This window comes from Mustela lutreola, chromosome 6 (genome assembly GCF_030435805.1).
Source record: "Mustela lutreola isolate mMusLut2 chromosome 6, mMusLut2.pri, whole genome shotgun sequence".
Classification (NCBI taxonomy): Eukaryota; Metazoa; Chordata; class Mammalia; order Carnivora; family Mustelidae; genus Mustela; species Mustela lutreola.
The window spans coordinates 16150196-16164036 of record NC_081295.1 but is presented as its reverse complement, the minus strand read 5'-3'; the positions used below and the strand labels follow the sequence as shown (position 1 = coordinate 16164036).

General features: G+C 41.1%; 1 protein-coding gene across 1 annotated transcript in view; it reads left to right on the top strand.

Moving 5' to 3' along the window:
* PPP1R14C (protein phosphatase 1 regulatory inhibitor subunit 14C) overlaps positions 1-13841 on the top strand; it is an 87150-nt gene that overhangs the window by 60517 nt on the left and 12792 nt on the right. Inside the window, exons 2-3 of the mRNA XM_059176785.1 lie at positions 2123-2206; positions 3305-3337. Coding sequence (XP_059032768.1) covers positions 2123-2206; positions 3305-3337 — 117 coding nt within the window. The remainder of the gene's footprint in view (positions 1-2122; positions 2207-3304; positions 3338-13841) is intronic.

Sequence of the window (13841 nt, the reverse complement as noted above, 5' to 3'; positions counted from 1 at the left end):
TTTTTAATTGGATTTCATTTAGTGAATTTAAATGAAAATACCACATGCCGTTGCCATATTGGACAGTCCAGATCTCACGGGCTGGAGAAAATGGGTCAAATGTAGTATCTGAGGGAGAGCTGAGTGCATTCCTTAATGAGAGTATGGTAGATGCCTCCTGCAGGGGTGGGAGTCTGCTTTGCTAACAAATAAAGGCCCATTTGGCCGAATTTGGCTGGGCATCAGAGCTGAATAATGTTTGCAGGGAAACCCACTGCCTTACTCTTCTGAGGAGAGCCTTATTGACTTACTCTGTCATTTCCTTTACGAATAGCAGACGTTGAGCTTCCCCTAGCTGTGATTCCTCAAGCAGGTTCTGTATTCTGCTCCCTGCTCCAGGACGTTGAACCTTGACTTAAATATAGACTTCGTGTCCTCACCAAAAATTAATGCCAAATGCAGATGACTGTTTTGGGGGGAGGAGTGGCGAAACGGAAGAGGGTTCTGTGTGGATTGTCAGATAGGAAATCGTGGGTTTGTCTCTTTTGCTTTCCTTGAGTAGAAGCAGCTGAAACTGGCTGTGGGTATTTTGGCCTTATATGGTAGTTTTTAGAGCCACATTGCGCTGTGGATGTAACTCTAACCACATTTACCAGAACGTAAGCCAGTGTGCGCTGGGCTCCGCTCTGATGGCCATTGGTTCAGCATTCATGGGCCTGGGGAGGTTCCCTGTGGGCTCCGTCCACACTGTGGCTCCCTAGCTGTGGTCTGTGTTTGTGGGCTACTGGCTGTTTCAGAAACTGGTGATTTTCTCTGTTGGTGTTTCAGTCTCCAAATGTCCTTTCACTGTGGGAAGTCAGGTAGACCCTTGAGAGCTCTAACACCCCTCTGTTTGTGGCTTTCTAAATGACTCCTTTCAGATGAGATTTCACATACACACAAAAATAGGAGGTGGGGCATGGGCAGCTTTGAGTGACAGAGCACCAGCTTGTGGGGGAGGGGACATGGTGGCAGCCAGGGAGGCTGGAAGCCACCGATGGACGGAAGCAGCACGCACATCCAGTGTAGGGTTTCCCAGCATCCTGACCATGGAGTGCGGATCTGCTCAGCAGCCTCAACCTGGATAGAGGCTACGTTTGTGCCTCCCTCCATTTCCAGCCCCCCCTTTTCTAGAAGGATGGGTGAGGGATGTGGTGGAAAGTTCCAAACTTCCGATCATGGTTTGGTCTTTCTTGTGAGCAGCTTCCATCCAGGAGCCCACCAAGAGTTACCTCATTAAAACTCAAGATGTTCCTACCAGCCAGGAAATCCTAAGGGATTTAGGAGCTCTGTTTCAGGAACTGGGGTCAGAGACTAAATGTTAGAACAAATGTTGGCACCCCCATTCATGAGGGTTTTAGGAGCTCTGTGCCAGGAACCAGGGTAGAGACCAATACATACATTTCTTACCATTTCGCACCGGTATATCATATTCCTTGGTTTCCTCCAAATGCTTGGGTCCTCTTGTTTGTTGGAATAGAAAAAAGAGAATGGTTGAGCACTATTAGTGAACGCATCTAACTAGAAAGGAGACACTCAGGAAGTGAGCCTTGCCCCCGAGGACCACGTGATGCAGTCAGTACTGAGCGACTAAGCCCAGATGTCCCTCATAGAGGTCTCTCTCTAGCTTCTGCAGACCCATCCCTGCGACGGGGAGGAGCTGGGGAGGAGGTGACCCCTACCGGGAAGGTGTCGCTGTTCTTTCTGTAATCTTCTGACGCCCATCCTCTACCCATAATTGTAGCTTTCTGCCATAACGTAGGAAATTGTCATCTTTGAAATACTTTCTACTGTTCTGTGACTCTTCAATCTTTTTTGCTCCCTCTCCCCTGCCCCTTCCTTTCCCCCTCCTTCCTTCCACTCACCCCCTCCCTCTTTTTCTTCCCTTTTCTTCTGGCTTCCCCTTTCTCCCCACTTTCTCTCTTTCCCCTACTTCTTCCCCATCCCCTGCTTTCCCTCTTCTTCCATCTGGTCTCTCCTTCCATTGTTGATCCCTGCCCCATCCGTGATCTAGTTATTTCTTTAAATAAGTCAACTAGGTTGGTTTGGTGCCATGTAGTTTCTCACTAAATAGAATGCCTCCCCCTTTGCCTCCCCGAACCAGGAAGAAGAAATGCCCGAAGTAGAAATTGACATTGATGATCTTCTTGATGCTGACAGCGAAGAAGAGAGAGCTTTAAAGTTACGGGTAAGCTGCTTTCAAAATCTAGAACTTGCCTGTTGTGAGTGCTTGAATCGGCTTGCATCTCCGGAACCCGGTGTGCACTGATCCTGCCCTAGGGCGGTGTTAGCACCAGGACCCAAGCAGGCAGTGGGCCGAGAGGAGAGGAGGGAGGGTGCTCAGTATCCGTTCCCCCTGCACGGCGTCTCTGATGGTAAAGCAGTTCTTGACTATGGTCAAGTAATGTTCCAGTTATGTGAGAGGAGAGGTGCTGGGCCAGATCTGGGGCGTCCAAGCCAGGACTCTGGTCTCCTGGTTTTGGATTCTCTCACCCAGGAAATCAGTTTCTAGAGCAGATTGTTTACAACCTAATAAAAGAAAGATTGTTAGAGTACACTTGCCTGGTAACCTCCTAGTACAACAGCGGATGTTGAAGCTGTCTCCTGTTTCCTCAGTCCAGAGCAAAACAACATTTCTTTCCCTTCCCACAGGAGGTCAGATCTATCATTTTAATATCTGCATTTGGGAGTTTCTAAAACCAATTAGCTTCTGCCCTGTCATGGCTCTTTGTGGTCACTGATAATTACTGCTAATGGTCGTTGGTCATCACCAACGGCAAGGGATCTCTAAAGGCAACGAAAGGACACATTTTAATGTATTAATGTGTTCCGTGTGTTAATAATTACTAGTGACCCTTGTGTGGTGAACAGTCTCAGCTTAGTGATCATTCCTTATTGGTAAATTTATGCATTAGCATCTAGTTACAAAAGTTAGAAACAGTAAAGCAGGCAGCAGGTTCTGCAGAAAATGTAGTGGCCTATAGAAGGTTTTTTGTAAAATTAAGGACTTCAAAGGGGCTTTAGCTACTTTTAGTAGCCCAAAGGAAAGGCACGTGTGTGTTCTGAAGAGTGCAAAGCATTCGTGCGTAGGAATGTACAACTTTCGATATCTTCAAGACGACCCGATGAGTGCTGAAATAAAGTGTGTTTCTAGATGGTTGATAGAAAATCTGGATTTACCATGCATAGTAGAACACCATGAAGAGAAAATAATTTTTAATTTCACTTTTTAAATGATAATGGATTTTAAAATAATCAAACTTACCTTCTGTGTATTTTATTCTAGGAAGCTCTTGTAGACTGCTACAAACCAACAGAGGTAAACAAATCGCTTTTCCTAAATGCTGTGTTTGAATTCGTTTTTATTAAACCAGTTTGCATATTTTTAAAGCCAAACAGCAATACATGGTTTGGTTATGTGTATACTAAGGAATTATTCTTACCTGTAGGTCAAGTGCATGCTTGACTAGTATTAACTTCCTTAAATGTATGCCCAGGCTTATCTGGTTCAAGAAGATTTAAAACTAATGGAATTGGGTGTGTTGCTTGTCTTTTTAAAAAATTCTTTATTTATATCTGATTTCATTAACATATACTCTGTTATTAGTTTCAGGGATAGAATTTAGTGATCCATCAGTTGTGCATAACACCCATTACATCAAGTGCCCTCCCTAATGCCAATCACCCAGTAATCCCCAAAAGCCAAATTCAAAGGTAATTATGAGAGGGTTTGGAATCATTTTAGTGAATTGTTAGTGTTTTAGGAAAATGTTAGTAAAGTGTTAGATCTGTAACTGGAGAATGCATTCTTTTATTAAATAGATATGCATTTTTAAGAAATGTTAAGTGAAGTCTGTCATTCAGAAGCATTGCCTTTATTGGAAGAAGTTTTATGCTGTGTTTGCGTATTTACCACCAAGTGGATAAATATTAGTATAAAAAACATTGGGTATTAGTTTGGTTAGACCAAAGCATTTAAGGTATACTCCAAAGAGTGAAAGCATGGTGGAGAAATTAGGGATTTGATCAATCATGAAAAAAAATGATAAAGGAAGTCTTTTTCATTTGTTCCTGTGATAAATCAGAGAAATTAGAATATCCATCCAATGTTTTTTGCAACATTGGAGAAGTGGTACTAGGACTTCTGATTTTTGAAGTGATGTAGCTACAAAGAGAGAGGAAAGCATACTTCCCCTAGATTGTATAAGATTAAAATGAATATGGTGTTTTGTGATTGTTTGGCTTGGGCCAGTTACTTACTTGAGCTTTATTCTTATAGTCTCCAGTGTTCCTTAATGCTGATTGTATCGTAGAGATTTTTAATTCTAATTTTAAAATTGTAAAGATATTAAGTATATTTTTAAATCAATGTAGCATATAGTCATAGTTTTGAAAGCCATATATACAACTACGCTTATAAAGGAAATATAACATTGCCTGTTTCATTCTTCAGTCCCTCTTCCTAAAGGTATATATTTTATATTTATATATTATATTCAAATAGATTTATACATCAACACTTTTGGCTGTTTTCCTACTATTTACTCTTGTATTCCTAAATATGCAACTGCTATTTTTTTTCATTTATTCACCTAAGGAGAAATATGATAACTCTCTCACTTTCCCTGTAATTCATTTCCCTCATCCCCTTGATAAAGTTATTGACCAGTATTTTGTTGAATCAGTGGTGAAGGTTTACAGTATTATGATTTAAACAGATATTTTTCACTGCTAAGCCAAACAGTAACATATAACCATTGCTCATTTTTTGTATAGCTCTTTGTTTTTTCTGGAGTTCATGCTATCTTGTCTTTTATTTTTGTCTAGTGCCTATTGCTATTTTTTAATGAACTCTCCAATATCTTTGTCAAATAGGTAGATTCTTCTCTGTATACTCAAACCTGTCATTACTATGCTCCCACCCAGGCTTTCCTCGTAGTACCCCTATGCAACAATCTGGAGAAGTTATTCTCTGGGTCTACTGAGTAGCTACTGTAATAAGATTTCTGTTCACTGTTGTCCTGTTTGATGCTTTGTTTCTTAAATCCCAGTCTTCCTCATTTTTGTGGGAGTACATCCTCCAGTAGGTTTTTGGGAAAAGATGCATAGAAGGTAAATGTTTTGAACCCTTGCTTGTATAAAAATGTATCTTGATTAATCGTTTGGATGGTATAGAATTCTGGGATTTTAAGGCATTATCCTATTTTTTAATCATTTCTCATATTAAAAGTCTGATGCCACTTCCATTCTCAGACTTTTGTATGTGACCTATTTTCCCCCCTCAATTACGTTTAAGATTATCCACACTTTGAAATTTTACGGTGATATACCTCAGTGTGGGTCCTTTTTTATTCACATGCTGGGTACTTTGCAAACTCTTTTAGTCTGTAGTTATATGTATTTCAATTCTTCAAAATTTATTTATTTATTTATTTATTATCAATTTCTTCCTCAGTATTCTATAGTACTGGCTCTCCTTTTATTTAGATGTTACGTCTTTTGGATGGAGCCTCTAATTTCTTATCTTTTTCCTTTCATTGTCCATCTCCTTGATTTTTTATTCTACTTTCTGAGAGATTTCTGACTTTACTATCTAGTCTTTTTACTGATATTTAAAAATTTCAGCTGTGTTATTTTTAATATTTAAGAGCACTTTCTTGCTCTCTGTTCATTATTCTGTTTTACTATTTCTTAGTGTTTCATGGACACATTTTATAATTTTTTTCTCTTTGAGGATATTAACAAATGTTTGATTTCTTTATTTTTGTTTTTAAGATTTTTCTGCTCCCTGTGTGGTCTCTGTTTGCTCTGAATCTCACTTTTTTCTTTTTGTTTTCATCTGTCCTTGCCTGTTTTTGGCAGCTTGTCCATGAGTGTTAGGACCCAGTAAACTGATTAAATTCATGTAGCATGAACACAGCTTGTCTACTGGTGGGTCTCACCATGGAGTGATTAGGTTACAAACCAACTTTTTTTTGGTGATGGTGGTGGTGGTGGTGATGGTGTGTATGTGTGCAAAAGAAGTGGTCCCAACTCAACTCAAAATGTCACTATTTGAACACTTTTTTACTGAAAAGATTCAGGTTTTGTTTTTGTTTTTTTAAGAGTTGGACCATATAAACTCCTTGAGGAGTTGATAGTTAGATTAGAGGCTTTCTGGAGACAAGGACAAGGATGGAGGCAAGAGACCTCACCATCAGCTTTTTTGGGAAAAGAACTTCTTTGTTTATAGTTATCTGGGGAATTAATGGAAGAGTTAAATTAATTAGGGGCACCTGGGTGTCTCATTTGGTTAAAGTGTCTGCCTTTAGGTCATGATCTCGGTGCTGGGGTCGTGCTCCGTGTTGGGCTCTCTGCTGGGTGGGGAGTCTGCTTCTCCCTCTCGCTTTCTCTGTGCTTTCCCTCTCTTTCTCAAATAAATATATTAAATCTTAAAAAAAGAAATTAATTATATATTTGGAGAGTTATATTAAATTGTTGTGAAAGGTTAAACAAGAATAGTAGAATAGTCAAGAAAGGTGATAGATTGTGTCACTGATCACGTGTGATGTGGGGGTGGGAGGGTTGCTGTTGAAAGTAGATTCAGACTCGGTGTAGACGTGCCATTTACTCAGTTAATCATTCCCTTCTTCACTTCTCCTTCTAGTGGGACAGTTCATGTTCTGGTATTTAGGTAAGAAAGGTTGGGCTTTCATGAGACCTATTCTCTTCCAATTGTGCAGTATCTAGGAAGCAAAATATTCACACTTGTTAAAAGCCAGGCAGTTAAATGAAAACAATGAGTCTTGCTTCCCCCAAGAATAAAAGTATTCTTCATCTGGTTTTTATGATGAGGTTTAAGAGATGAAAGATGTAATATTTGAATTCTCTTTGGATTTCCAAAGGAAGAAAGAAGAAAAAGCATTTACATGTGAACTTCTCTCTGTCCTTTAGCTCATGGTTTCTAGAAATAGAAATGGTGACAAATGCTAAGGAATTTCAGTCAAGTTCATTCATCCATTAAAGGGGTCATTTCAGAGAAGGTTGGCAGTTGGGTTATGATGGTAAAAATTATAGCTTATTGTTTTCCCAAAGCTCTAGAGTTCACATCACAGTCATAAACATTATCTTATTTAATCCTCACAGTCCTGACCTGAAGAAGAAAGTTAAGTTATTTTGTCTCTGACCTCACAGCAGTGAGCAAAGGGAAGACTCAACCCTGAGTTTCAGACACCTGATCTTGTGCTCATTCTTTCCCCCTGTTTGGCTCCCTAAGCTACTAGACTTGGAAAGACATTTAGGACATCAAAGGACTTTGTCCTATCTCAACTAAGTGCCTACCAATTAACAATGTTCTTTTCAAAGTAGCCCATTCTGAAGGTGCTGTTTTTTTTTCAAGTACTGTGTGATCTTTATTCCATAAAAATCTTGAAATTTTATTTATTTATTTGACAGAGAGAGATCTCAAGTAGGCAGAGAGAGAGGGAAGCAGGCTCCCTGCTGAGCGGAGAGCCTGATGTGGGGCTCGATCCCAGGACCCTGGGATCACGACCTGAGCTGAAGGCAGAGGATGAACCCACCGAGCCACCCAGGTGTCCCAGAAGGTGCTATTTTTTTGATCAAAGGAATTTGCATACAGTTTTATGTCACTTTGAAGTTAACCAATGTAAGGAAAATATCTCTGCTGATTCGGGGACATTTATTTATAGTTTCCTTGCTGAGGTGGGGTGTGTGGTAGGAAGACTGGACTTTAAGACAAGAGTCTTTTTTTTTTAATTTTTATTTTTTTTTTAATTTTAAGAGATTTTAAAATTTTAGATTTTAAAGTGTGACTCTCAATACTCTTTAAAATTAAAGAGAGATTGAGAGAGAGGGAGAGTAAGCATGCAAGTGAGAAAGGGGGAGAGGAAGAAGTATCTTTAAGGAGACCCCCTGCTGAGCGTGGAACCCCACCCAGGCCTCCATCCCAGGACCCTGAGATCATGACATGAGTCAAAATCAAGAATCAGATGCTCAACCGTCTGAGCACCGAGGCACCCTCTAAAACAAGAGTTTTATGTGAGCAACAGCACTACATCTGTGTGACTTTCAACCTTTTCTCAACCTCTTGAGCCTCCATTTCCTCCCCTGTAAAATGGAGGTAATAACCACCTCTCTGGGTTTTCATAACCAGTATTTGCACTGATAATTTTAGAGATATAATAATAATAATAATAGCTCAATAATTACTAAGCACATGTCAGGGACTGATCTCAGTACGTTACATGTATTAACTTATTTCTTCTTCACAACAAAACTGTGAGGTTGACAGTATTGTTATCAGGAATTTGAGACATAGAAGGACTATGTCATTTGCCTGAAGTGATATAATTAATAGTTGGAGAAGTCAGGATATGTACAAGAGCACCCAGCATAGAGCTTGACACATGTTAGTCAAATCTTGTTCTATATAAGGTAATATTTCTCTATTACATATTAAATATGCAAAATGCCCCAGATCGCCAATAATGACATCTTGAATTATTCAGCTTGAAGAGTGGGCTTTAAAGAACTTGCTATTTTCACAGAAGTGATATTGTTTTTAGTGTGTCATGTGCTTTGGGTCCATGGTTCCATTTTAGGGAGGGGCGCTGGTTAATCAAAAAAGAACTTGTATGTTCTCATTTTGATTCATATTCTTAGCTGTGGACTGTCAATATGCAAATCTTTTCTGACTAGGCCTTTCAAGACAAAGCAATGTAATTGTGGTCACCACACTAATGTATTTGTGGTTGATTTGGTGTTTTAATTTTTTTTCCCCCTGAGTAGAAGACATTTCTGATGTAGCTGATATTAAAACAGAGCTGATTTTTTTTTAAGATTTTATTTATTTATTTGACAGACAGAGATGACAAGTAGGCAGAGAGGCAGGCAGAGAGAGGAGGAAGCAGGCTCTCGGCTGAGCAGAGAGTCCCATGCGGGGCTTGATCCCAGGACCCTGGGATCATGACCTGAGCCGAAGGCAGAGGCTTTAACCCACTGAGCCACCCAAGCATCCCAAAACAGAGCTGATTTAAATGTAGAAAAATAATGTTTCTATATAATGCAAGAGGAAAAGGAGTCATTTAATTTTGGTTGATATTTGGATTTGAATGATCAGTAGTGACAGCCTGGTGAACATTATAGAAATCTGAGATGGGCTATTGGGGCCAGCTAGCCAGGCTGGGGAAGAGCTTCTTGTCCTATTTCTCATTCTTACTTTGCATGGTTTTGAAATCTTAGGATCACACAGGAGCATTTCCACTTATTGCTATGGTGGACAGAAAATGCTTTTAATTTGGGCTCGAGGGCATCTGTCTTACCATCTGTTACAGGAGTTGTCAGTCCAGTCAATGGACTCGTAGGAATCTCTTTTTATAGTTGATGGCTCTGCCATTGTTCTCTGATAAACATCATATTTTTTTTTCTGTGCATTTAGCAATCAGAGCCTGTAGGTTGATATGCATCAGGCTTTTACACAGGATGACTGCCTATGAATAGGTGGTGAGAGGCATATCTGGGTCCTAGTAATCTGTGGGGTCACGGAAATGTCACAGCCACATGATGATGCAGGAAATGGATGTCTGATCATGGTTTGCAGTAGAAATTGACTAGTGGTTTCGAAAACGCAGGCGTGCATTGTTGTTCTACCCATGTTGATGGTGGGAAGGTAGGATCTTCCTCTTTCGCCACGGCATCTTGGTGACTGCATTTCACTTTTCTGACCGACTTTTGTGGGGCCCATTGTTACTCACCCCGCTCACATTGGTCTTGCTCCATTTAGCATTTTAAGCCATCTTGCAAAATATCGTTCAGCTGTGTATACGTGGAAGTCATGGTAGTGCTCAGAGCTCCTGTTCTGAGCTCATTGCGGTGGACAGAAGAGATAAACTGGGTATTTCTAACATAGAAAGTTTGTGTGTGTGACCGGAGGAGACATGGCTTGGCATTTTGCTATCTTCTCTCTACTCGTTTGCCCAACAAATGTTTATTGAACATCTCTGTGCCTATAATGAATCTAGGGACTTAGATAACGCAGTGAACCTGGGCATCCATTGAGAAAACAGTCTTTCCTAAGTTCACAGTTGACTATGGTGAGAATTAAGTGTTCAAAGGATATTAAAATAGGAATAAAGGCCAGAAATGCCAGGATGTCAGCTTATCCCATCACTTTCCAAGTTAGTTACCAAACTGCCTACTGGAATGTGCTTTGAGTGGCTCCGCACTTGCTAGAGAAAGACAAGGGCATAGCCATTTCACTCCATTATAAATGGGTCAGAGTGACTCCATGCAGAGAAATCTTTCTTCTCAGCTCTCATGGGGTTTGCTCAAGAAAGACTGTAGTTTGGGGCTGGAATGGGGAAGAGAGCCTGAATGCTGGATTAATGAGTTGAAATACACCTGTTGGAAGCTGTCAGCTTTAGAACAATGTTTCCGAAGAGTGAGGACATTGGGAGCTTCCAAGAAAAGCCTGGAATCAATGACTATGACATTCTAGAAGTTGTAGCCATTGGCTAGGAAAGCCTTGTTATGTTCTAGTGTAATTAGGGTGGCTAGTAATAAAGGACTGGGATTTATTAACCAGAAACAGGAGTAGCTTTACCAAGTAGCCAAAAGGATTTTGGCCCCCATATGCCCGTCACTCACATACTTTCTCCTGAGGGCTCCTTAGGCACCAGGCATCCTCTGCCCAGGGAGAAGGAGCCAGGAGGTGCTGAAGCTCGCACTTGGACTCATATTTGAGTCCACATCTGTGCTCTGTCTACCTCTCACTGCCTTTCTCTGAACTCTCACTAGGTCAGCACCAGCACCCCTTTGGAATATTTGTAAACCTGGTTCAGGTTGTCTTCCTTGAGGAAATCAACCCGGAAGGGTTAAGTAAGCTTGCCAAGGACATGAAGTCATGGAGCAAAACTCCACATGTCTCCTTCCGTCTTTATTCAGCATGTTCTGCAGAGTTAGGGAACAGTCCACAAGCCCATCCTCATTTCCAGCACCTATTGTAAGTGTAGAGGTCACCAAGACCCTGTTCATATTTGACAATGTGCTAGAAGGACCCACGGCACTCACTGTGCGCTTCTATATGCTTCTTTCATTCTGTTACAGTCAAAGGCTACAGATGAAAATCAGCCAAGGGAAGAATACATGGGACACAAGTCCAGAAAAGTTCCAAACACGGGGCCTCCAGCTGTCCTCTCTCGGTGGCATCCTGGGCAGCACTGATTCTCTTAGCTATGATGTGCAACACTGTGTACAGAGTCTTGCCAACCAGGGAAGAAGCTCACCAGGTCCTTGATGCCCAGAGTTTTTCCTGGGACTTGATTACATAGACTGCCCATGAGCTTGACTTCAGTTACCAGTCCCTTGGTATACTGAGCTGATATCACATCACCCAAAGCCCCTCCCCCAATAAATCACACTGTTAGTCTCTCTCGTGTGGGTCAAGGGCCCTTTAATCAGGCAAGGCAGTCCAAGAGCTTAGAGCTCACCTCCCAGAAACTGAGGGCAAAGATGACCTCTTCTGGGGCAAGGTGAAATTCTTTACCAAGCAGGATGGCCATGAGAAGAGTGATAATGATGATGATGACAATATTGGAACATAAGGAAAGAAGAGGTAGATGCTATTATAGGATGAGCCATATAGGTCTGGCTTTAGATGCCCCCCCCAGTAATTATTATAATTATTTTTAAAGATTTTATCTATTTATTTGAAAGAGAGAGAATGAGAAAGTGAGAGAGAAAGCATGAGAAGGGGAGAATTAGAGGGGAAGCAGACTCCCTTCTGAGCAGAGAGCCTGATGCGGGACTCAATCCCAGGACTCCAGGATCATGACCTGAGCTGAAGGCAGTTGCTTAACCAACTGAGCCACCCAGGGAACCCAACCCCTTCCTCCCAGTAATTAACGATGGTTATTTTTTAAAAACATACGATGGAGGCAGTACAGGCTTTCAAGGACAGTGGGTCTTTAAGTGGCTGGCATTTTTGATTGTTGGTGATTTTATGGCCTTTTCCTTGTTCATTAAATTCAGAATGAACATGTTTTTCAAGCTGATCAACCCAAATTATAAACAGCTCCACATTCTCTTCTTGAGTTTGGACTTAATTTGGACAGAAGAAAGAACGCCAATTAAAGACAATTTGACACATGACTTTTGGATTTCTAAATCGTTAGAAAAGGGAGTCATAATCAGAAACAAATCTCACCGCTTGTAAATTCAGTAAGATGTCATTTTAACAAGATTTAGGTGTTGGTAACAAGTAATATTCTCTTTCATTGATAATGGGGCCCTTGATAAAATTATTTCAGTTTTTCTTAGTGATTATAAAGTTAGAGATTAAAATTTTGCTGGATTTACTCCACTGGTGGTTTATTGCAGTGGGATTATTGATGTGGGTTTTATTTTACATTGTCCAAATAGCAAGTGTACTAGTTCTGAGAAGCCAGCCATTAGTAAGTGAAGGAAGAATTGAATGCCGAAGAGGCTGAGTATGGGGAGGGCAGGTGAACGGTTGTGCCACATACAAATGAAGGTTAGACTCCGGGTACAAAATAATTAGTCTAAGAGCAGTGGCCCGAGTCTCTAAAATAGATTAATGGGACCACTTTCACCAGCAAAACAAATTAATCTCTAAAGGCAGACAGTCGAAAACATAAATGGACAGCACAGTGTCAAGTGGCTTTAAGTTTGAAGAAGGAAACAAGGAAACAACCAGGATGCACTTATGACCTTCTGGAATTTCCGTGGGCAGCAGGGGTTATAATGAGAGCAGGCATAAAACTATTCCCCGTAACAGATTTCATAAACCTCTTTTCAGATCATGAAAATGGACCGTTCTGCTGTGCACGGTGAGCAGACGAACCTCTCTAACGATAAACAACACTCTCCCCAAACCCTCTAAAAAGAGGGGGACAATTAAATATTCACCTGTGAGTGATGCTGGCACTTGTGGTGCTGAAATGCCTCAGAGGGTAGGGAGCAAATCCTGGTTGGGTTGGAGGACACAGGGCTGGGGAACCCCCCAAAGGTGTTTGTCAGTGCTGATTCACTGCCTGTCTGTTGTCAGTGACATGCATACGCAAGCTGATAAAAACTTACAGTGTGATTTTTCTAAATGCCTGGTTGATTCTTGGAGCAGGGACGTTTTGCCATTTGGAATAGTTCTCAGTTGTTGCCATCACTTTTGAAAGAAGCGAGTACTGCCTTTCCATCACCCTCACATATTTAAACTTCAGTGGATTTGGAAATTCTTCTTCCCCTCTCCCTGATCATGCTTTGCCTGATCCCCATGTCTTCTGATGCATGTCAGGCTTTTGGGAACTGTCAGGTTGATCTGTGAAAGTTGGGTGGTTGACTTGGGTTTGCTGTCGTTGGGCAGAGAGACTAAGCAGATGGTCCCCGTGAATATGCCTTTTAAGGAAGTGACTGATGCATTGATTGGGGTGACAAAGAGGGGACAGTACAAGGGGGAGTCACTGAGCCGCATGGATCCCAGCCTTCAGAATCTTCACCTGCTCTCTCTCTCTCCACTCCACCCTGGACTCTGTATCAGGGGTGGATGATATTTTTTGGAAAAGCGGTTTGAGTCTTCAGAGTTCTGCAGAGTTCTGCTGGGCACCTTTTTTTTAAAAAAAAATTATTTTTTATTTATTTTCAGCATAACAGTATTCATTATTTTTGCACCACACCCAGTGCTCCATGCAAACCGTGCCCTCTATAATACCCACCTTTTACGGGAGCTCACTTGATCTGCACAACTATTGTGATCCGTGACAGTACGCACCAAGCAACAGTTTTAAGCAATCTTTCAAAAAGTCCTTTTTTGA